This window comes from Austrofundulus limnaeus, unplaced genomic scaffold (genome assembly GCF_001266775.1).
Source record: "Austrofundulus limnaeus strain Quisiro unplaced genomic scaffold, Austrofundulus_limnaeus-1.0 Scaffold1788, whole genome shotgun sequence".
Lineage (NCBI taxonomy): Eukaryota > Metazoa > Chordata > Actinopteri > Cyprinodontiformes > Rivulidae > Austrofundulus > Austrofundulus limnaeus.
In genome coordinates this window covers 10070-33093 of record NW_013954190.1, presented here as the reverse complement: position 1 = coordinate 33093, position 23024 = coordinate 10070, and the positions used below count along the sequence as shown (strand labels likewise).

Here is a 23024-nt window from a genome sequence, read left to right as displayed (position 1 = left end):
TACATCAGAATCCCCTGCCATGTCAGGGTTTTTCTCTGACTACATCATCCAGGATCAGCTTTGCGGCACAGCCAGGTGTCGCAAATCAGCTCTAAGCCTGACACTTAAGAATTACTCATACACTTCACTTAAAGTAAGACTGAGATGCTTGATAACAGACTTTTACTCTCAGCTTTTAACTAAGAATTTTTTTACACTTAAGTCCACTCTTAGCAGCATTCTTTAGAGGAATTCTAAGTTTGACAAATACGGGCCCTGATCTGTGTTTCTTCAAACTAAGGTTCTTCAAGAAGGTATGCACAACTGATAAGATATTAATTGTTCACAACAACCCAACAGAGCCCCACTTTAAAAGATGTAAACTACAGCTTTAAACCAATTAAAGGCTTCAAAAAGAAAAAAAATAAGTAGGTCCTCTGGATGGGTTCTTCTGTAGTGAAACGTTTCGTCTCTCCTCCAAGAGACTTCTTCAGTCTGAAGAGTTTCAGGTGAACTCATCCTTATAAGCACTGCCTCCACATGGACAAACAGGTTAGTCACATGCAAAAGAGGGCCATCGACTAACAATAGGCTTGATTAGCTCTATTGTTCATAGAGGGTCATGTGCTCCATCACCTGACTTATTGGTTTGGATGCTTCGGCTGTGGTTATTTGGTGTTGCGTTATGTGTATGTAGTGAGTGCAAGCAGGGCTCAACGTCCCCTTGTTTTTGCATCTCTTTCCCTATTTGTGTTGGGTATCATTGGGGTCCTGATTCACACCTTTTGCTCACAGGGGGTTGAGTCATACTTGCAATAACAGCATTGTAGGAGGAGGACAACTGGACACGAAGGCCTCCACCTCTGTTTAACGGTGGATGGTCTTTCTTCACAAAGATGGCTTCTTTTACTCCTCTCCCAAAACAACGTTCCTCTCTATCAAGGATGAGAACATCTTCATCCCTGAAAGAGTGACCGCTGGCCTGTAGATGAGTGTAAACTGCAGAGTCCTGACCCGACGAAGTAGCTCGTCTGTGCTGGCTCATTCTTTTGAAAGGTGGCCATTTTGTTTCCCTAATGTATAACTGTTCACAGTCCTCCTGACACTTAGCATGTACTATATTACTCTGTTTTTGCCGGGGAACTGGATCTTTGGGGTGAACTTTGTCGTAACCAATTAAAGGCTTATTATGCCAGGAACATGTATCCCCCACTTTTTTCATGCCATATAGTTTAGGCTTTTTGGTTAAATCTGGAAAATTATTTGATGCAAAAGACCTTTGCAATTAGTTAGTGTTCAAAAACAACACAGAGTCATTCTACAAAACTAAAGTTTAGTTCAGTGTTTGTAAATTATTGCATTATAGCCATTGTTGTTCTTGCCAAGGCCAGCTTTGACATCCATATTGAACTGGGTTGATTTCTATGTAAAGTTATCAATAATAATAATAATAATAATAATAATAATAAAAATCATATTTATAATAATAATAATCTTTAATTTACCAGGCAGATCAATAATTTATTTACAATGATGACCTGAGCAGCAAATGTATCCATTATAAAAGTGCATTCAATGATTCCTTTCCAAGAGTTTTATTCAAATCTATCCAGACATACATGAGCTATTTTGCTAACAGACAGTCAAACAACCATGCACACACATTGGTAACTGCTTTATTATCTGCCTTTTTGATGGTGAGGAAACACATCAATCACTTAGCAGATATCAACGTGCAGACACATTTTGATATATTAATGAGCTTTTTGTTTGAAAACAAAACAGTTTAATCACAGTAAACCTGATTTCAGCCCCTCAGGTTAGGACCATCCTTCCTGGATGGAGGGCCCAAGCAGTGGCTGGGTTGCGGAGCTCACCACCCCATGTGCGCTGCATGATGACGGTGGGAACGACAGCAGCCCGGTGTTTGAGGTAGCTCTGCAGAACAGCTCCTCCAAACGCAGCCCTCAGTTCACAGGTGTCGAGCTGCTGCAGTCCTTCAAGCTGCTGATCATCCCCTGCTACACCCTCGTGGCCCTGGTGGGCGTCTTCGGCAACTACCTGCTCCTGTACGTCATCTGCCGCACGCGCAAGATGCACAACGTCACCAACTTCTTCATTGGCAATCTGGCTTTCTCTGACATGCTGATGTGTGCCACGTGCGTCCCCTTCACGCTGGCCTATGCCTTCAACCCTCACGGCTGGGTCTTTGGCCGCTTCATGTGCTACTTGGTGTACCTCATCCAGCCGGTGACGGTTTATGTGTCAGTCTTCACTCTCACTGCCATCGGTGTGGACAGGTAAGTGAACCGAACTTTTCAGGATTCAAAACAGCCGTTATTTTGTTTGTAAATTTAAAAACTCATATTGCATTTGATGTTGAAAAGATTCGGAGATGAATGAGCCCTCACAAAAGTCCTGAACTGCACATATTTCTTGTGATGGGTAAAACCTGTGAGTACAATAAATCTGAAGGGGCTTTTCTATGTGCACAGCAGGCTTTTTTGATGAAGACTCACTGTTTTCAGTGAATAGTGTTTCCTCAGTGACTGCTCACAATGTTCTGCAGCTTTGAGGCGATACGATCCATTAATGCCATCCTCTTGGTTCATTCAAATGCAAATCATTCTGATAGGATGAAAGATTATTTATCAGACAATAATATGTTTCTCTGTCACTGTGTGGCACAAATCTTGCTCTGTCTGACCTTGGCTGCAGTGGCAGGGATGAATTAACATTCCTATTTGTGCCAGCATGAAGTCATATTTTTCTAGTTGGAAACTGCCAATTTGGCATCGAGTGAGTTCTCCTGGGATTTTTGAGCATTTATAATTTGTGTCGCTTAAGGGCGTAAAATAATTTGTGTGTCGATTGCTGATGGCAAGCACTAACTAGAGTTTTTCTTTTTCCATCCCTGCAGTGACTCATAGGTGACATTTTTTCCTGTCAGTTTCTATCAGTTTTTTTTCTCCTAACTCGTCTGCTCTGCCTCCTCCTAGATATTACGCCACAGTACACCCACTGAAGAAGCGTATCTCCGTCTTGGCCTGCACTTACCTTCTGTCTGGGATCTGGCTCCTGTCCTGCGCTCTGGTGGCTCCGGCTGTGGCTCACACCTACCATGTGGAGTTTAAAAACGAAGGCTTCACCATCTGTGAGGAGTTCTGGATGGGTCAGGAGCGAGAGCGGCTGGCCTACGCCTACAGCACCCTGCTGATCACCTACATACTGCCTCTGTCGGCGCTCTGCATCTCCTACCTGTGCATCTCAGTCAAGCTGCGGAACTGCGTTGTACCGGGCCACCACACCCAGAGCCAGGCGGAGGCCCAGCGCATGCGCAAGCGCAAGACGTTTCGCCTTGTGAGCTTGGTGGTGGCAGCTTTCGGCATCTGTTGGATGCCCATCAGCGTGTTCAACGTCCTGCGGGACATTGACATCGATCTGATCGACAAGCACTACTTTCTGCTCATCCAGCTGCTCTGTCACCTTTGTGCAATGAGCTCGTCCTGCTGTAACCCGTTCCTCTACGCCTGGCTGCACGACCGTTTCCGCGCTGAGCTCCGCAAAATGTTCACATGTCGGCGTCGCATCGGGATCTCAGCCAACAACTGTGCCACAGCCAGTGTGGTTCTGTAAAGTACTTTTGTTTCGTGTTAAATTAGAGTGCATTAGAAAAGTCTAGACTGCTTTCTTGCCATTTAATAATTCATTTCTCAAACATTTTATTCACAAACTCACCCAGGGGTGCAGTGTTGATTGTTCGTTCCCATTTTAAAACTATTTTCCTTTTCATGCCTCTTTGTGTTTCCTGTGTCAAATACCAGCAGGACTTTATATTGCTTCTTCGTCGAGATTCAAAATGCCTGGACCGTTTTTCAACCATATGAAAAGTTTCAATGCCAATGCCATAAAACAAAAGAGTGCAAGCTTTATGCTTTTTCAAAGGGTTAGTTTAAAGATGAAAAGAGATCAAAATGATCCACAGTTCAAAGAAAGCTCCCTTTATTATCTGCTTGATGTTTCAGTCACACTGCCCATCTTCAAGCTACTAAACTAATTGTGTTGAAAGCCTCCATCTTTAAAAATTCATGCGATACAACACACCTGGTCATATATAAATATATATGTCCCTGACAATATCTAAAAGTTGCTTTAAATTTAAAACGACTTACATCGAATATGCATTACAAGCTATTGAAATGCATTCATTTAAAAAAAAATGCTAAAGCACCTGTAGAGGAAATTAAAAGAAATGACATGTTGAAAAGCCATGTAACTGTTTTACAATGATTCCAATATTGGATAAAAAGAAGAATAGGGTTGAAGGTACGAGCACACTACTAGTCCTGTGTCCGTGTCACCTCCTTGGGCCTGGAGATATGTGGGGATTCGTGGGACGTTGTCACACAGCGTTTTGGACCCTCATCTGTGGCAAGCTATTGTCTGGCAGAATGCAACCAGGCTGGATATCCAGGCTGATCCCACTTGTGTTCCAATTAGGGAACAACAGGGAGACATGGTTGGCCACAAAAGGACCTCAACATGAGGTGAGCTGTCCAAAAACAGTAAAATGTGGATGCAAGATTGTTCTGTGCCATCATGTTTCTCCAAATCACTACTAGTCCAGACAGGACCTGAAGTCATATCTTATGACTCCTCACATCGACTGCACTTGATAGTCATCTGTGGTAATGCAGAACAAAGAATCATTGCAAAATATGATACAACACCTGTAGTTATCATTCTATGCCTCTCAGTTGTGACACCATTCCAAGTGCGTCCATCTTTGCTCTGGTGTTAATCACATCCTACACTTCTTATAGTGAGCCTGTAGTCCAGCTGATAATAGCTGTTGAGAAACGGTGAAAATGACATGGTTTGTTGTAAACAGTCCAGTATTTGTGTGTCTGGGTTGCACAGACTTACTATATGATAAGGGTGTTCAGTAAAACTTGGTGCAATATACACCAATCATCTTTTTAGAAAAAAATGTGCCAATTGTGATATAAGCACCAAAGTTTGGTATGATTGATTTTAAAGTGTCCTGATACATCTCAGTAATCCAGGTAGAAAAAAATCAAAGACAAAATAAGTAGGTCCTCTGGATGGGTTCTTCTTTAGTGAAACGTTTCGTCTCTCGTCCAAGAGACTTCTTCAGTCTGATGAGTTTCAGGTGAACTCAGCCTTATAAGCACTGCCTCCACATGGACAAACAGGTTAGTCACATGCAAAAGAGGGCCATCGACTAAAAATAGGCTTGATTAATTCTATTGTTCATAGAGGGTCATGTGCCCTCTATAAACCTTATTGGTTTGGATGCTTCGGCTGTGGTTATTTGGTGTTGTGTTATGTGTATGTAGTGAGTGCAAGTGGGGTTCAACATCCCCTTGTTTTTGTATCTTTTTCCCTTTTTTTGTTGGGTGTCATTGGGGTCCTGATTCACACTTTTTGCTCACAGGGTGCTGAGTCATACTTGCAATAACAGCATTGTAGGAGGAGGACAACTGGACACGAAGGCCTCCACCTCTGTTTAATGGTGGACCATTTTTCTTCACAAAGATGGCTTCCTTTACTCCTCTCTCAAACCAACATTCCTCTCTATCAAGGATGAGAACATCTTCATCCCTGAAAGAGTGACCGCTGGCCTGTAGATGAGCGTAAACTGCAGAGTCCTGACCCGACAAAGTAGCTCATCTGTGCTGGCTCATTCTTTTGAACGGTGGCTGTTTTGTTTCCCCAATGTATAACTGATCGCAGTCCTCCTGGCACTTAACAGCATATACTATATAAGTCATACTATATACCATAAGTCAGGTGATGGGGCACATGACCCTCTATGAACAATAGAGCTAATCAAGCCTATTGTTAGGCGATGGCCCTCTTTTGCATGTGACTAACCTGTTTTTCCACCATGTGGAGGCAGTGCTTATAAGGCTGAGTTCACCTGAAACTCATCAGACTGAAGAAGTCTCTTGGAGGAGAGACGAAACGTTTCACTTAAAAAGAACCCATCCAGAGGACCTACTTGTTTTTTTCTTTTTGATGTCTTTAAAGTATTTCTCAAATCTGCATAATTGGACGTTTGACAATCCATGATGTTGGCCTTTTGTCGAGTTGAGCTTATTTCCACACAATAATCATATAGTAATACAATTATTTGGGCAATCTGAATAATTGCTGTCAATTTATACGTTTGCTTATGTAACTAGCCTAGTTAGTAAGAGCATACTGTATGTAGCTTATGGCAATTGGTGGAAGAGAGGTTCAACAGACCTGCCATGTGTTTCCTGTCCAAGTCTAACTCTAGTCCAGTCAGCAGTAGCCTACTAACAGTGATTTTGCCAGCCATTAAAAAGAATGGCCACCATCTTGGATTTTTAGATAGCCTATCAGGTAGAATTGTTTTTAAGACTCTTGGGAACATGTAGAACAAAATTTGGTGCTTGTAACATTTTTGCACGATTCTTGTGCAAAATTGGTTTTAGCTGCTTCACAACTACTACTTTGGTCTGACTTGAGGGGTAAAGACTTTCACGTGTTGGAGCTCTCACGTTTGAATTGATTTTGAAATTGGGTCGTGGTGAAATCTGTATGTTTAATTAACATGCCAGGCTAACCCCTTAATGTGACTCCCACCAAGCATTGCGTGTTGTTAAATGCTGTCTAATGCATCCACAAAGCATCTTGTGTAAATGAAAAACAATGAAAAAGACAGACAATATTTGGACTTCCAATACATAAAGTTCCAATGCAATGTAAAGAACCTGTGAGAAACATTTTAATGTCAGACATTTCTCTTTTAATCTTGTGACTATAGTACCCAGATGTTTAAATTCCTTTCTGAATTTCATACAATAATAAATAAAAATGGCTCGTCTTTTATTAGCCTTTTTAACCACTAGATATGATCATTTCCTATAGGACTACAATGTTCATTAATACAGATCCTAAGTGATTACCGGTAAGCAGTTTTACCAACATATACCAGGTTGTGGGAATATTCCATCATGTAAATATCTATAATGTAAAAATAGATCATTGATGAATGCTACAGGCGATGGGTAGCAAACATGAAAGCTGCTTGAAAGTGTAATGAGAGCAGGAATGCATAAAATTGTGCTTTTGCAAATATTCTTTGACTCATTTCAATCACACAAGTAGAAGATTATTGAACCTTTTCTGTAGAGGAACTAAACTATTGATTCATGTTTATTTAAGTTAGAATCATATTGAGAAAACAAAGTGATTACCTATAAAACATTTTCAGTCAGCTTTATAGATTTTTAAACAAATTTGTTCATTTTATTCTACTTTTATGTCACCGTTTATTTTTTCAGCCTATTTATGATAAATACATTAAGATAAAAGAAAAAGGTTATGTTTTAATAATTAAACTTTTCACCAGGGACAGCATTTGTCTTTCCTCCACAGAAGTGAATGAAAGTATAGTTAGCTCATTAATTGTTTTCAACCCTTTAGGCCTTTCAGAAACTATTAATATTTTCACCCCAGCTGAGCTGATGATACCACAGACTGCATCGCTGAGTTCTCTCCATAGAAACACAAAGGGCTTTAAATGTTTTGTAAACATACTTAGAGGTGTTCATTTATTACAAAAACTGTTTTCATTATTAGTCTTTTCCTATAAGACAGATAAACAGTTTTGTATTCCTTTAAGCCACCTTATTTTTCATACTAAATTGTTTTGATCAAATGTTTCACATTATACTTCTATAGAAAATGTTCAGCTGTTTTTTCAATACTGCCTTAACCAGGTTTTGCTGAAACAATTAAAATAACATTTGTTCCAAGTGTTTTGTTGCTCGACCTGAAAATAGGCTGTCGTGTACAATAAATCACGTCATGTGTGTTTCCATGGGTACACTTGCATGGCTCTTTCTTTTTGATCTGAAACATATAGAATCTCTGAGATATTCATGCCTTTCCCTCCGAGTATAAAACAACACAGCTGGGTGTGAAAGACCACAGAGCATCTAACCATGTTAAACATAAAAGCAGTGTCTTGTTTAACTGCCAAATGATGCAATTTATGTGGATCTACTTCAATATGTGAAGTATAATTCACATAAAAATCTCTGAAAATACAAAGTGTTTGCAATGAAACGCTCTCAGCTAAAACCCATCTACTGTAATACTTAGTGACTTTATTTCAAATAAAACAGGTGAGAAAATAGACATTTAAAGAAGTTTACGTGAACAGAAATGTCAAAGAGAAACTGGATTAATTAAGCTGTACATTCTTTGAGCTCTTAGTTCAGACAGATAAAAGACATAGTTCATTATCATTATTCACATAATACAAACACTGGAAATAAAAATGATATAAAGGACTGAAGGTTCTATATACAGGCGGTAAAGATTGCAATTATTTCAGAATTGCCTCCAGTGAAGACATTTATGAGTGTGACGCAAAAGCTGAATGTTAGTGTTCATCTATGAATAGATGCTGATTACCTCTAGCTTTATGTCACAGATACAAATATCAGTGATTAAAGTATTTCAACAATTTGAGACGAATTCTGTTTGATTATGTTCTCTGCAAATTAAAGTTTGTGCTATACGAGTGCATTAAACAAACTCTTCAGTAACTAATTATGCACAGTACATGATACAGTTTTTTTAACAGCTCCTTGCAGCTACAGGCACAATCAATATTTCAAAAGACTGAATGGCCATGTGACATTTACTGTAGTGACTACAGAGACAGGAATGTTCTTAATGGTCTAGTTAAAAAAACAAAAAGGATCAACAAAACAATTAAGGCTTCATCAGTGTAGTGACAAAAATAAAGTATGAAACCGCGCGTTAGGTGAACAGTAGGCATGGGAAACAGGCAGCAATAATTTAAAATAAGGACAGCTTTAAAAATTAAAAAGACCAAAAGTAAATAAATTAAAAATGTGAATCTTATGTATTAAATCATACTTTAGTACCCTAGTGTAAAAACAAATACATTCATTTGCTTAAAAGTTTTTTATTATCGTTATCGATTGCCAAATTAAATTAATTCTCACAATTTTCCACCACTTTCAAATCTTTTTACCTCTGAAGGGAAAAATGTGCATAATGTTCCAACGCATTCATACCTCTGAGTCCAGTGTGATAACAGTAGAAGCACATAAAAACGGTGATTTAGCGATATAATTTGTCAGAAAACGGCCCCTCACACCGGCTTGGCATTGAGCGCGTGCAGGATGGAGGGTTGCTCCTCGATGACTCGGACCAGCAGGTTGTCGATGTACTGCTCCAGCTCCTCGATCTTGGCGCTCTTCTTGGACAGGTCGGTCTGCTGCTTGACCACCAGTGTTATCAGTTCCTCTTGTGTCAGCTGACTGTAAGGACCACCACCTGAGTCTCCCCCCTGACAGGAAGAAAGTATCGAGTTAGTGAATGGAAAAACATCCCGGCCTGTTAAAAGAGCCTTCTGCTTCATTTCTGAAGAAAACATAGAAATGAATGCTTTTTCTGAGATGCAAGGTTATGTTCTTAGCCTTTTATTCCAGTTTTTTATTTACAAATGTGTTTTCTTTATGGATTTCATATCAATGTTCTCAAACCTTGTTTTGCTGAGCTTTTGTGCCACTATCCTTTACAGAAAATGATTTTTTTTTAACCAGCTGAGCAAAACTCAATCTGCTTAGTAGAATAACAACATTGTGGGGTTACTTTTAATCTTTTAGAACACATACACACAAAAAAACCCAAACACATAAAAACATCCACTTTGGAGGCACCACTGGGCATTTTTTACCTACCGGTAATTACATTTCAATTCACACTTCTGGGGTCTTAAAATAATATTTAAAAAAAAACAGTTTGTAAATAACCGCTGTGTAAATTAAAGCTGCAGTGTGCAGGGGACATTATTTATTCAAATGATAATTTATTTCACTGTTGTGAGAGGATATTTGAAGTTTGTTATAGTTTCTAATAAAACTGATTTACCTTAGTCTTTCCAGGAGTGGTGTCCCAAACCCTGATCTCCTTGACAGCAGGGCTGCTGGTGGGATGCTGGCTCTCTGAGCTCATGGGCTTCACAGGATGAGGCCTGTAAAAAATAAAATTCATAAAAGTTGTATGTAAAGCCCACAAACCCTATTAACTCTGTACAGGTTAGTAGAAAACCCCTGTATTTTTTAGAAAACACATTGAAACCAGGCAATAAAATTAAAGAGGTCATGTTATGCTTTTTGAGTATTCAAAGTTTCTCCTGCATGTTCTTGCTCCTAACAGAAAAGAAGCAGCTGCCTCACAGTCCAGGACTTTTTTGCCGATCTCAAACAGAACTACGAACATGTAAAGGAGCATAATATGGACCCTTTAAACCACAGGTGTCTTAACTCCAGTCCTCGAGGGCCACTGTCCTGCATGTTTTCTTGTTTTCTTGCTCAAACACACCTGATTTGCATGAATGGATGATTAACAGGCTTCTACAGAATTTAAGGAGTTAATTGAAGCACTGAATCAGGTGTATTGAAGCAAAGAAACAAGGATGCAGAATAGCGGCCCTCGAGGACCTCAGTTTGACACCCCTACTTTAAACAGTGCCACTGTGTGGTTTATTATAATCTAAGCGATTCCAAGCTCCAATTTCAGAATAAAAATGCAGAATAAGAAATGTTTCTGAAAGCCCAAAAGTAACCCTAACACCCAAGATTAATCCCAACAACCTACTTGCCACCAGATACAAGAGCACCACAATGAAAACCCCTTTGATAATAGATAAATCAGAACAAAAGGTTCATAAACACTGACTTGGTAACAGCCCATTAAATCTCACCTGCGTGCACTTAAGCCTAGCCCACCTCCACTGCTATTCTGAGTACTGACGGGCTGAATGTCAGAGGGTGACACCCATGCTCGCAAAGGTGATTTCCCCCCAGACAAGTTTTCTGTCTGAGGAGCTGGTTCCTCCAGAACCATGGGGAGGGACTCTGAGGGAGCTTGAGATGAAGGTGCATAAAAAGATTCAGCACAGGTTGGACCTTTTCCTGCATTCAAACTGATTTGTGTTTTTATATCAATTTGTGGCTGCAGTGTGTCTAATCCATCATTTGAAGAGAAGATTTCTTTAGCCTCTTTGGATTCTGGTTCTTCTTCAGGCACCAAAGTCTTGTTTTCAGAGTGAATTTTGGCTGGAAGCGTCTTCTTTCCTCTCTGTGAATTTTTTCTTTGGAAAGTAGGACTAAGTTGCTTTGAATCCTCATTTGCTTTTCTGAGGTCGTTCTGTTTGACGGTATCACTGGCACTCCACGGATCAGTTGTTTTTTCTTGAGTTAAGATTTTATCAAAATGTTCATGTTCAGGTTTCTGCTCCGTTTGCAGATTCCTGGTAAAAATATCAACTTCCTGGTTATGACCCAGTTTGGAAAGACTATCTGTACTGGGCTGTGCAAAGTTCTCCTTTTCCTTTTGGTCCCTACTGCTCACATTTGAACTGGACAATGTTTGCAGGTTAGTCCTCACAGCAGATTTTTCTTGCTGTTTCGGCTCGTTGCCACCAACTCTTTGTCTGGGTTTGGCTATTGGTGCTTCTTTGTTCAAGCTGGCTTGTGCTGTTTTGTCTACCTCTCTGATACTCGAAGAATCTACAACTGTTTGAGGGACCCGAGAGGCTGCTTGCTTAGAGGGAGATGGGGATGATTTTTTAAATGATGCAGGTTTAGTCTTCTGAAATTTCCTCATCGCAGCATAGTCATGTGATATAGATGACCTAGGACTTGGTGCAGGCTCTGCCGGGCCATCCACACTCATCTCAGGACCCATAAGCTCAGGAGGGTACTCTCTATACTTCTGACTGACCTCAGCAACTAAGTTGTCCCACTGAATTTGCCCCTGCACTCCATGTCTTTTTTTAGAAAAAAGGGTATTGTAATCGGGAAGCGGCAAAGAAGTTTTCTTTTCTTGTCGCGATCCATCTGTTTCTTCAAATGCAGGGTTTTGGATCTCTCTAACATGACCCAGATTTCCTCTATTCTGGGTTCCGTTTATAGGGTACGAAGGTGGTTTTCTCTTCTGATCTGCCATGGTGGGGGAAGATCCTCCAGATTCCAGAAAAGGCAAATCCTCAGTGCTGCTATGAGGAGAACCTGACAGTTCTTGGCTTATAAGTGATGAAGACAACGATGTAAAAATGTTGGAGAAAGTTCCAGGGGGCTCTGAGCCTAACCTCTCTAGTGCTCCATCAGAATGGGCTGGGGAAGGACAGGGCTGACTGGGACTTTGGCAGTCAGCAGGTTCAGACTCCAAAATTTGATCTGATCTGCCAAAAAGCAAAAACAAAAACCTAAAGGTCAGTGCGACCAAAGTCACTTTTACAATAGGCAACCTGTGACCAAATAAACTAAGGTTCCACAAATCAACAAGCTGATGTCTGCTCTGATATTCTCCTCATACACAATCTTCCTTTAAATAACATTCAGTTACTTAACTACTTCATTAGTCTTTTAACAAAAATATTTTCAGTTATGCAAAATAACCAACATATAAAATTAAACTCTGTTCTACGCTAAAGGCTAACAACTAGACAACACTGACAAGTTTCTATTTTTAGCTGCTACTGAGAAATGTCTACACCAGCACAGGGTCATCATCATATTTAGAATATAATGAGCAAACACACAAAATGTACAACAAATACCCATAATGACAGAAACACCCTTGACTACCTGTGTTACTAACTGCAAGCTTTGTAGTTTTTGAAAACAACAAATAACAGAAATGATAACAAAGATAACAGTCTTACCATTATGATCAAATTACAAGCCCAGCCCGACTCACTGCACACGTTCAAAAAACAAAATCTACCTGAAAACCTAAATCCAGACACCATGGACATCGACACAGAGAGAGAATCACTAACTTGTTCTCTCCTTCTGAGCTCTGTTCAGCCCACAACTTGTTCAACAGCCTTTTTCCCAGAACCAGCCCAACCTGTCTGACCGGTTCGTCAACCATTAGATGGCATTCTGACTTTAGGTTAAAAAAAAAGGCAAGGCATGTTTGAGTCGTGACCAGAAACATGTCAAAAACTCGTGGAATGTGCAGTTTCCATGTTTAAACACATGGTGTAGAACAAAAGATATAAAATAAAATAAAATAAACAAGCAGTAACTGATTATTTAAATGTGTTTTAATGAATAGTGTCTTTCAAAAATCAAGACCAGAGTGTCTTTAAGCTGCCACTGGCCGTTCAGAAACCACACAGATGGGAGTTTTTAAAAATGAAGCAAGCATCACATTAAAGTCAGAACAGAACTCAGCTGTGTTAATGTGGAGCACAGAGCATAAATGTGACAGACGTGTCCCTCATGTCGTTTTCAAAACATGGCAAATTAATTCAGTTTACTGATCCTTTTTGAGGTTCATTATCTTTTTAACTAAATGCACAGTTGCTGTGTCATTACTGATGATCTTCCATCCAGCACAGATCAAGTCAGCACGACGGCTCAGCGGTTAGCACCGACACCTCACAAAGAAACGCCTCACAGCAAGAAGGTTCTGGGTTCGATCCACGGTTCAGACCTGGGGAATCTGTGTGGAATTTGCATGTTTACCTCATGCTTGTGTGGGTTTTCTCCAGGTACTCCGGTTTCCCCCACACCCCAAAATCATAAACAATAGGTTACCTTCAGGCCCAGGCCTCCCTTGAAAAAGAGATCTGCAATCTCAATGGGATTTGCCTGGTTGCCTGGTTTTAAAGAAAAGTCAGAGGCAAAGCCAACTTACCTTTTCAAATGTCAACCATTTCAGCTCTGTTACTACCTTACGTCATGGTACAAAACATACATTAGGGGTGAGTTGGCTTCAACTTTCTTTGCCGCCTTGGTTCATTCAGAAACCACACAGAGGCAGCCAAAAGGCCTCCAAGTCTGGGCTTGTAGTGTTTTGTGAAATAGCCTAATGTATGCCTGCTAATTGAGTGCTTTGCTTTGTTTTTGCAGTGTTAGTGCTTCAGATAAATAATATGCTAATATAAAAAAAACATAAAAAATATTCTAATTATATAAACCGATAAAAATTCAATGATCACAAAGCTGCTGATGTCATTTCATAGTATTGGTGCGATGTAAACTTGTTGTTTTATGTAAACAGTACCATGGTGAGAAAAGCTGACCTACCTGGGCTTAACTGCAGACACTTTAGCAGTGCGGTTGAGGAACGTTGTGGAAGAGGGGGTTTGTGGGTTGTGGTTGGGTTTTTGGTGATCTGATGGACTTTGATTGCCGACATGTGGAAAATCTGAGCTGAGGGAAATATCTTCAAATGGATTAGTGGAATGACTGGAGACAGGTTGATCAGGACCTTTAGACACGGAGCGAGAGGCTGGGCTGGAAAGCTGCTCCTCTTTAATTTGTGGTTGTGCCTCCTCCTTTTTCTCCTCCCTCCCTCGGATCATGCCAAACAGAGATGACAGTCTGTCGCTCATAGAGGCCTCCTCCTGGCGTTTCTGCTCCTCTGCTCTTTTACGCTCCTCCTCAAGCTTTCGGTTTTCAGCTGCTTCTAGCATCCTGCGCTCCTCTTCTCCTTTTCTCCTTTCCTCCTCCTCCTTCTGTTTCTTCCTTTTGGCTTCATCTTCAATGGCTCGTCGTCTTCTCTCCTGTTCCTCTTGGTGTCTGTGTTGTTCTTCCTCTTGCAGCCTCTTGGCATCTGCCCTGTATTTCTCCTCTTCCTCCAGCCTCTTTGCTTCTGCGATGCGCTTTTCCTCAGCCAGCCTCCTCGTCTCTTCCTCTTGATGGTGCTGTTGCTCCATTAGAGTTTTGTCTGATTCTTGTCTATAGGATGGAACAGATAAGCTTACAGCGGAATCTGCAAAGGCATCAGTTGTGTGTTTGCGGACATCCTCCACAGAGCCTTGACCTGAGCTGTTTAGACTGAGTGTAGATCCAGTCTTAGCTTCTGCCTCCTTAGCGTAGACATGGCTGCCATTGATGCACAGGTTGTTGGCATCATTGTTGCCCTGTTTGGATCGGCCCAGTAAGGAGAAACCACCCAGAGACACTTTGCTGTCAGAGCTACCTGTGCGTTTGTGTCCCAGTAATTTGAATTTCTTTTTCCCTGCAAGCAGAAGAGAAGCATGATGTCACGGTTAGAATGCAAAGCACCCCTATTGAACTTGCTGTGTGCGTGAGAGGAAAGCCAGAAATGCAAACACCTACAGACAGTGTATACAGAAAGGTTAATTTACCTTCAGGAGAATCAACATTGAGGCCAGAAGAGCGGCTGCCACTGAGAGATGAATTCTTTTCAGGCAGTGTCCCAAGTGTAGACATGGACTGCGAGATGTTTCGATGCAAGTTTGATTTAGGGGCAAAGAGGGTTTTAAATTTAGGTTTCTTCTTTCCTTGTGGAGACTGACTAAGAGACTGTGTGTCAGCTTCTCCCTCACTGTCTGTGAGGACCTGGTTCACAGAGGGAACAATAGCTGAAGCAGAATCAGAGAAGCCGTCCTTTTTCTTTCCCCGGACTTTGTCCTTCAGCTTAGAGATGCGAGAGCGAGGTTTGTCCTCCTGTGAAAGGTCAAACATGCTGGCAGACATGTTGTTTCTCATAAACTGGACATCTAGCAGCACCTCCCCTCGCACCTTGTCCTCCTTTTTATCCTTGTTCACCAGCTTGAACCACCTGAAAAGACCAAAACTGTGTCATGATATTTTTTTATGTGATGAGATATATTTATAAATTAGTGGCAGGCATTCTTTTAAATCAAGCTTTATTACTGTGAGAAGGTTATTACACAGCAACAGAAATCAAACTTACAAGTATTAGCATATCAGTATTAGCATATTAAAAAGTCTTTTTTACTCAGACATATTGAAAGAACAAGAAAAAAAAACTATAGTCTGAGACTCTGACCTTTTGCAGTGTTTCCCCTACCATTATACAGCCCCCCCCCCCCCCGCCAACGAGATGGCCCGCCCCTCTAAGAATTTCACGGCATGTAGTCAATTTTATTTAAATAAGGCCAGATCAATTCGAGAGCTATTGTTTTGCGTCCCTCCATACCCACCTCTCGCCAAACTTGGGGGGGAAAGACGGCGCAGAGCGAGGCTGAGCGCTGTGTGTGGTCCTCACAAAGATAGGAAGACGTGTGTGTGATTAGACGGCAATGAAAACTCTGCTTCTAATCACGTAGCACCGATGCGAAAGCTTTGCAAGCTGCTTTTTCTTTCTTTAAAAGAAAGTGCGACAGGTGAAGCTGCAGCATGCTTACCTTAACCTTAATAATTACTGCCTTTTTTCCTTTCTCTGGGGGGGGGGGGGGGGGGGTCAGCTTCACTCAGCTGCAGGGGAACACCGCGTTTCTTGGACTATTTTCCACTAAGGATTACGTCGTATTTTATATTTATTATATTTCTAAAAGCACTTCACAGCATTTTCCCGTGTGTTCACGTCACGAGCGCAACAAAACCGCAACGGATCAGCTGACTGTTTTTAAAGCGAGAGGCAGCGAACATGTCCACCTGCAGCTCGGCTCCGACCAGCCCGGGACTGAAGAGTTCACACGTCAACCCCTTCAGACGTTTACGTGTTTAAAGAGCATCAAATATCTGTAATTTGCTCAAAAAAAAATCAGTATTAATCACGCGACGCGGGGGGTGGGGGTGAGGGGGTGGAGGTGCGCTGACCGCAGCTGCGTGGGGTGGCTAATTTTTTGAGAAGGACCTCTATAGCTAAATAGTTAATCATATTTCTGAAGGACTAAATGCTAATTTTGCTCATTAACTGAGAAAAATGTAAAACAGGAAGCGTTTGTTCTGCACATGATAAAGTAATGATTTTTTTTCATTTGTCATTATTAGTTTTATTTTATGTATACCATTGGCATTATGTGACTTATTCTTTTGTTCTCTTATTGAAAAGATTAATCAAATACAAAAATATAATCTGAACTGGAAATTGGCAAAACTTTAGAGTAATTGCACTATAATAATACCTATAACTTTTGCAGAAGCACTAATCATGGTTAAGCTTTTCCAAAATTAAAATTTCTTTATCTCTAAAGTCTGAAAACTCTGTCATCTAACACAAACTCTGCTGGCTTTTATTTTTATTGCCAAACAGTTTGTTGATCTCATCAAGTTTCTTCTATCTATTATTTGAAAAGATGGCATAATACCATGAAAAGAAGCATATCACCGGTCCAAACTTTGTGTTGCATAAACAAGCTAGTCATCTGCAGTTCATGTGAGGTTTACTTTTGCAGACGTTCACACACACTCCTCTGGGAAGAGTCAGGAAGCGAGCTTGGGCGTGAACCAACATTCCTCAAACACATTCAAACACCCAGGGAGGTGCAGAAGTACAGAACATGATGTAATGAGTTTTAATTACAAGTTTAAAGTAACTTTTTTTTTCACACACTAAGGCGAGAGGGGTGTGGTCAGACTATAACCAAAAACATACAGAAAACCTTTTCTCAGTCCAAAATAAACTCTTTGTTGTCCTTTAAACAATTAAAGAAGGGTGTGCACTTGACCAACAACAAAGACATGATACATTAACGTAGGTGGTAACAGAACATCAGGGTGTTCAGGTTATGTTTGCTTTGCACATGGCCCTGACGCATGATGTCACTGGCCCAGATGAACAGGTTTTTGTTTTTAACTGCTGCCTGGGCTTCTGTTTTATATGTAATAATTAAGAAAAGGCTCCGTTTAGACTGTGAGAAACACCAGGATGAAACCAACCAATTATATAAAGGCCAGACTGTTTCTATCAAAAATCTTGTCATGATTATGATTCACTATTATATTGGGACTGCTTGTTGATTTTAAAATATCTAAACAAAAACCCTCATATGGACACCAAAGACAAGATTCATTCAAAACCACAGAAGGAAATTCTCATGTTGGGTAAATATTCTGAGCATCGAATGCCAGGAAGGAAAATCTAGAATGAACTGCTCATTGTTGAGACAACAAATACTGAGGCTCGGGTGTCTGGACACATGACGCTCCCTTTAAAAACAAAAGGCTTCACAAGAACTGGTCTAATGGGATTATGACCTTAAAATATATCAACAGCTAAAAAAAATCTGAGTTACTATCTAACATGTAAGTAACTAAGGTAAACATAAGCATAATTTAAAAAATTATAATAATTTTTTTCCCTTTTTTTTTTTTTGTTATAACAGAGTGTTTAGGAGAGTCAACCCGTAACCTGTGGGTTGCTGGTTCGACCCGGTTCCATCCGTCTAAGTCATTAACAGTGCTTGGAGCGAATGAACCAGGCTATACGCAAAGTGTAATTACATCAGACGTTGATGTTACGCATGGCTGTAGCAAACAGGAATAAAGTCGCAAACTTGCAGGGATCTCAGGACAATGGAGCGAAGTTATCAGGAACTCGTTCATACTATCGGGGAAGTTGTAATTATTCTGTCATATCAACTAGTACTGGCAATGTAACATGCCGTCTGGAGAAATGCAATTCTCTTCACGTTACAAAAATATCTGGGAAGACGCCAACATCACCTTGACTGCTGGTGGTGGTCAGACGGCCCGGTGGCAGCCTCGCCTTTGTTAGTGTGCCCCAGGGCAGCTGTGGCTACACTGCAGCTTAACACCATCAGTGTGTGAATGTGTGTATGAATGGGTGAATGTTTGAAGTGTAAAGCACTTTGGAGTCCATTGAGACTTGATAAAGCGCTATATAAGTTCAAGCCATTTACCATTTAAAATATATGGACATTTTTTGAATTCACCCATAGATGGTGAACAAGGCCCCATTTCTAAAGCTTAAATACCCAAGAAGGAAGTCCCATTAGTTATGCTAGACAATCATCTAAATCAGAAGCGTCCAGTCTTGGTCCTTAAGGGATGCTTTCCCAGTTCCAGATTCAATGGTTGACACTGAATCACGTGTGTTTCCCTGCTCCAACACACCTGATTCAATTACTTCAAGTTCTTCAGCTTGTTAATCAATCACTCATTCATTCAAATCAGGTGTGTTGGAACAAAGAAACCGCTAACATTATGTTTGTCCTCCATCACTGCAACCTTTACATAAACTTTTAAGTTTTAGATAACAGAACAGTAATGTGAACAATTATCAAAGATTAAAATAACAGTTATTGTGATTTTTTTTAAATAGAACTGGTTCAGGCGAAGCTTCATATAACTGGTTGGTGACCAGAATCGGGGGATTTTAAGCTCAACCAGCTGGAGTGGTCCCTGACTAATGCAAAACTCAAATGTAATTTCCTACTACATCAATGATAACTTTATTAATCCTCATTGGGCAAATTAATTCTACGCATTTTTCCCATCACACGTGAGCATACGGAGCTGCCAGCTGGAGGGTTAAGGGCCTTGCTCAAGGGTCCACAGTGGGGTAAATGAGTGTCCTTTCGCACCCAAATTTTATGTGCTGGTTTGGGGATTAGATCCTCAAACCTCAAAATTCAGGATTGCCTCCTCTAACCTCTGCACCTCCCAATCACCCCAATCATTCATGAACACAGCAACGTGTAATAATTTTCAATCTGCGATACTTTGTCTTACGAGTGGAAATTTTTGATTGGGAGGAACTGACTGAAAGTAACTATTTGAAAAAGGTGTTAAAAATAAAGTCAGAGGAAGTACAAGAGGCGTAAGAAGCTGCTAAATAAAAAGCCTACTGGAGGTGTGTATGCTGACATTTTTCCACATGCTTGTTTTCCTATACATTAGCATCTGACACTGAAACTGGAGACATATTTAGTTCATGCAGTTTTATGTTATGATTGTGTGCAATAGAAGATAAGAATGTTAACAGGCTATAATCTGGTTTATAAATTTAAAAAGAAAATGTATGATAATTCTTGTTCTGTTGGGTTTCATTTGTCCAAATACATCTGTTCATGAACTTGGAGGATTATTAGTTGCATTACATGTTGATTACCAGTGGAAAATAATTTGCCATTTAAAAATAATAATAATAATAATTTGGATGTTTGTGATTATACTTCATAGAGACGAATCAGATTCGGCTAAAGCTGGATTGACAGGTCGAAGCAGTATTATAAGCAAACATGGCAATGACTGATGCATTAATTTATTTATTAATACTGTACATTTGTCTGCTACATTAACAGTAGTGATTCACTGCTGCTGTGACATTTATTTATTCATTCATTTTCTTGTTATTAAGAAAACGATCCACCGTTTCATTTTTCTTTGTCGTCTCTATAGAGTCAGAGTCTAAAACTAGGATTTGGTTCTGAAAATAAGTGAGAACTGGAAGGATAGCTTTGAGCAGTAAAACAAAGTATTGAATGTCGCACCCTGTGTCAGCGCTACAGGGAGGCAGGGTGGTAATGTAAAACCACACAGTTCAAGGGGAAAAAACAGCAACATCCAATACCCTGTATGCATTCTGAATCTTAAAGGAGACCGAAGGAGCTCAAGAATGAGAACAGCAAGAAATGACCTTTGTCATAAAGCTGTAAAAAGAACCTGGGCAAACATGCTATAAAGTTTCAGATAAGCCGCCAGCATAATCAAACAAATGAGGTAATTGTAGAACCATATCAAGGCAGCTTATGGCTGAGAGATTACAGAGAGCTCACAATCTCCTGCACACTATTTATTTATTTTTTTAATGAAAGTTAAATCCAAGGTGTTGTGAACTCAGAGTCTATTTTTGGCTCTTTATTTTGAAAGGTTCTCTTACAAAAGAGGGCACATTAACACTAAAGCCATGTTTTTATTTTGGTTCTTGTCACACCCATGTGACACCATCAGCTGCATCAAACAACAAACGTCATCCTGGTTTATAGGAAACAAATCTGGGCGTGGGCAGTCTTATAACCCTGAGGAATGTGTGGGATTACCAGCAGCAGTGAAAGGTTGATTTCCAGGTTAGGCCTCCGTGAACGAGCTGCCACTGGTAATGTTGGCTTTGGACCAATTTGTGAAGTAAAAGTCGCAAAGAAATGTTAGGTCTGGTCCAATACAAACAAGACAGTTAGTGTTTTCAGCTTTTCACAACCACAAACTAGTAAGAGGAAGAAGGTGTGGGAGGTTCCACTAAAATACAAAAGGGTGACTTGGTTTTGTTTGCGTAACCATTTGTGGGGAAAATAATAATAATACAGGCAATTTATGTCCAAAGATGTGATATAATTTCAGGCATAATGTCCCATCTTATTTGGCTAAGCTAATAAATAAATAAATAAATAAATAAATAAATAAATAAATAAATAAATAAATAAATAAAAACCTTTCAGAAAACTCAAACTTGATAATAATTTTTTCTATGCTGGCTTATAAAACATAGCTGCTACTCTAACATCTCTACATGTTTCCCTAAAGTTATGTTGATTTCAGCACTATTTGCTTTTGGGAAAAAAATACACCTAATGCAAAAATAACTGACATTTGTGATTTATGAAAGCGCTACGAAATAATTAATTTCGGAGCAACTTCTGTCAGTGGCATTGTTTACCTCAAACAATAGAACGCTTTTCAGTTTCACAAAAATACAAAACCAGCTCTCATTGTTTATCACGGTGTTTGTCCTTCAAATAATAACAAGATTAAATAGGGTTTTTTTTTTTCCAGCACGTACTGAATAATAAGTCAGATCGATGCACTGACAGTCCATTAAGCTAATTGTCTGAAAACACAAAAAGGAGGCAATTTAATTTCTAAAGTTTAAAGTCTAAACAAGAGATGATGCAATATATGCATATATAATTAGGTATATTTTACAAGTTGGTTATTCAGTAGAACCTTATGGGGGCCATTTTGGATTACATTTTATGAGAATTATTCATATATACATACTGTATGTGTGTGTGTGTGTGTGTGTGTGTGTGTGTGTGTGTGTGTGTGTGTGTGTGTGTGTGTGTGTGTGTGTGTATATGCTTAAGTCGCTCTGTAAAATAAAGATATTTTCTAAAGGAACAAAACAACATATTGGAAATGTAAAACAACCATGTGACAGAGCATAGGCACACCTGAATTCTTTCAGGTGATGCTGCACTTACTTCTCACTAATCAAGAGGGAATCAACAATACATCTGAATCACAATAAACGTCACTGCAGCTACAGTTACTCACTCGGTCTTTTTGCGGGACTTGTTGTCATACAGCTCCACTAAGTTGATCACAGCTTGGCCCAGGAACTTGTCCAAGCCCACCTGGGCCCGGTGCATGATGATGATGTACAGCGTGCACCGCTCAGCGTTTCCCGGGTGGAAGAGCGGCAGGTCGAACGAAGCCTCCTCCTTCCACACCGGGGCCACGCTTTTTTCGGCCACGGCGGTAGAAAACTTATCTTTGGCCACCTGGATGATGGCATAGGCGTCGTTGGTGCCATTCTTGCCCTTGACCCGCACGTTCCGAGCCTGATGCACCGTGACCAGGACACTCGTGGGAAACGACTGCTGGCTCTGGTCGAGCAGAGACATCGTCAAAAAGTTCTTAAATTACCTGAAAAGTTGATCTGAACTGCTCAAGATAGTCTAAATCGTGGGAGTTGTCCCTCTTTTCCTGATGTTTAGTTTTTCGTCTTCCCTAGCCTACTTCTCGGTGAACCACCAGGAAGCTCACTTTACCGACAAATTACTCTTCAGCACCCTTATAAAACTTGAGTTTAGTTAAGTCGACTTAATAATTTTACAAAGGTTCTAACCTGTGTAACCCAGCCAGAACATGATTACAAAGTGACAAGTTTTACCAGGAAGCTTTTGAGAACTGCTCTCGAGTTTCACTGTTCACTTCACTTCCCTAAGTTATGAGTTCCCACCCGTATTCTGCATAGAGCCCATTGATTGGCTAATTATTTTGTCAGTTTTCTAAAGTCCGACAGTGATTGGACAATAAACTATGAAGGGGCGGAGAAAAACGTATACCGTTAATTTGCCTTAACAAACATACTGATAGAATAAAATGAGAAAGGGATATTTTGTAATTTGTACTGAAGTGCCACAAATTGTAAGCCTAACCCATAACAATTGTTCTTAATAATAATAATAATTTCCTTTATACTGTATATAGTTCTAAATGTACAAAATCCTGTAGGGGATAGATAGATAG

The 23024-nt window shown here is 40.1% G+C and overlaps 2 protein-coding genes across 2 annotated transcripts; one reads left to right on the top strand and one right to left on the bottom strand.

Annotated features, from left to right (window-relative positions):
• The first annotated feature begins 1794 nt into the window (after positions 1 to 1794).
• Positions 1795 to 4763, top strand: prlhr2a (prolactin releasing hormone receptor 2a). Its single transcript, XM_014033618.1, has 2 exons — positions 1795 to 2279; positions 2979 to 4763. Exons 1-2 carry the CDS (start codon positions 1819 to 1821, stop codon positions 3613 to 3615), a joined length of 1098 nt encoding a protein of 365 aa, XP_013889072.1. The 5' UTR covers positions 1795 to 1818; the 3' UTR covers positions 3616 to 4763.
• Positions 4764 to 8124: 3361 nt separating this feature from the next.
• rab11fip1a (RAB11 family interacting protein 1 (class I) a) lies at positions 8125 to 22736 on the bottom strand. Its single transcript, XM_014033620.1, has 5 exons — positions 22047 to 22736; positions 15188 to 15624; positions 14121 to 15057; positions 9946 to 10048; positions 8125 to 9361 (listed from the first exon to the last, which is right to left on the bottom strand). Exons 1-5 carry the CDS (start codon positions 22394 to 22396, stop codon positions 9164 to 9166), a joined length of 2025 nt encoding a protein of 674 aa, XP_013889074.1. The 5' UTR covers positions 22397 to 22736; the 3' UTR covers positions 8125 to 9163.
• Positions 22737 to 23024: the final 288 nt, after the last annotated feature.

Coding starts and splice junctions, on each gene's coding strand:
- prlhr2a (XM_014033618.1), top strand. CDS start 1,819: ATGGAGGGCCCAAGCAGTGGCTGGGTTGCGGAGCTCACCACCCCATGT. Junction 2,280..2,978: donor ACTGCCATCGGTGTGGACAG/GTAAGTGAACCG, acceptor GCCTCCTCCTAG/ATATTACGCCACAGTACACC.
- rab11fip1a (XM_014033620.1), bottom strand. CDS start 22,396: ATGTCTCTGCTCGACCAGAGCCAGCAGTCGTTTCCCACGAGTGTCCTG. Junction 10,049..14,120: donor GTGTCTGCAGTTAAGCCCAG/GTAGGTCAGCTT, acceptor TATTTTTTACAG/GCCTCATCCTGTGAAGCCCA. Junction 9,362..9,945: donor CCACTCCTGGAAAGACTAAG/GTAAATCAGTTT, acceptor TCTTCCTGTCAG/GGGGGAGACTCAGGTGGTGG.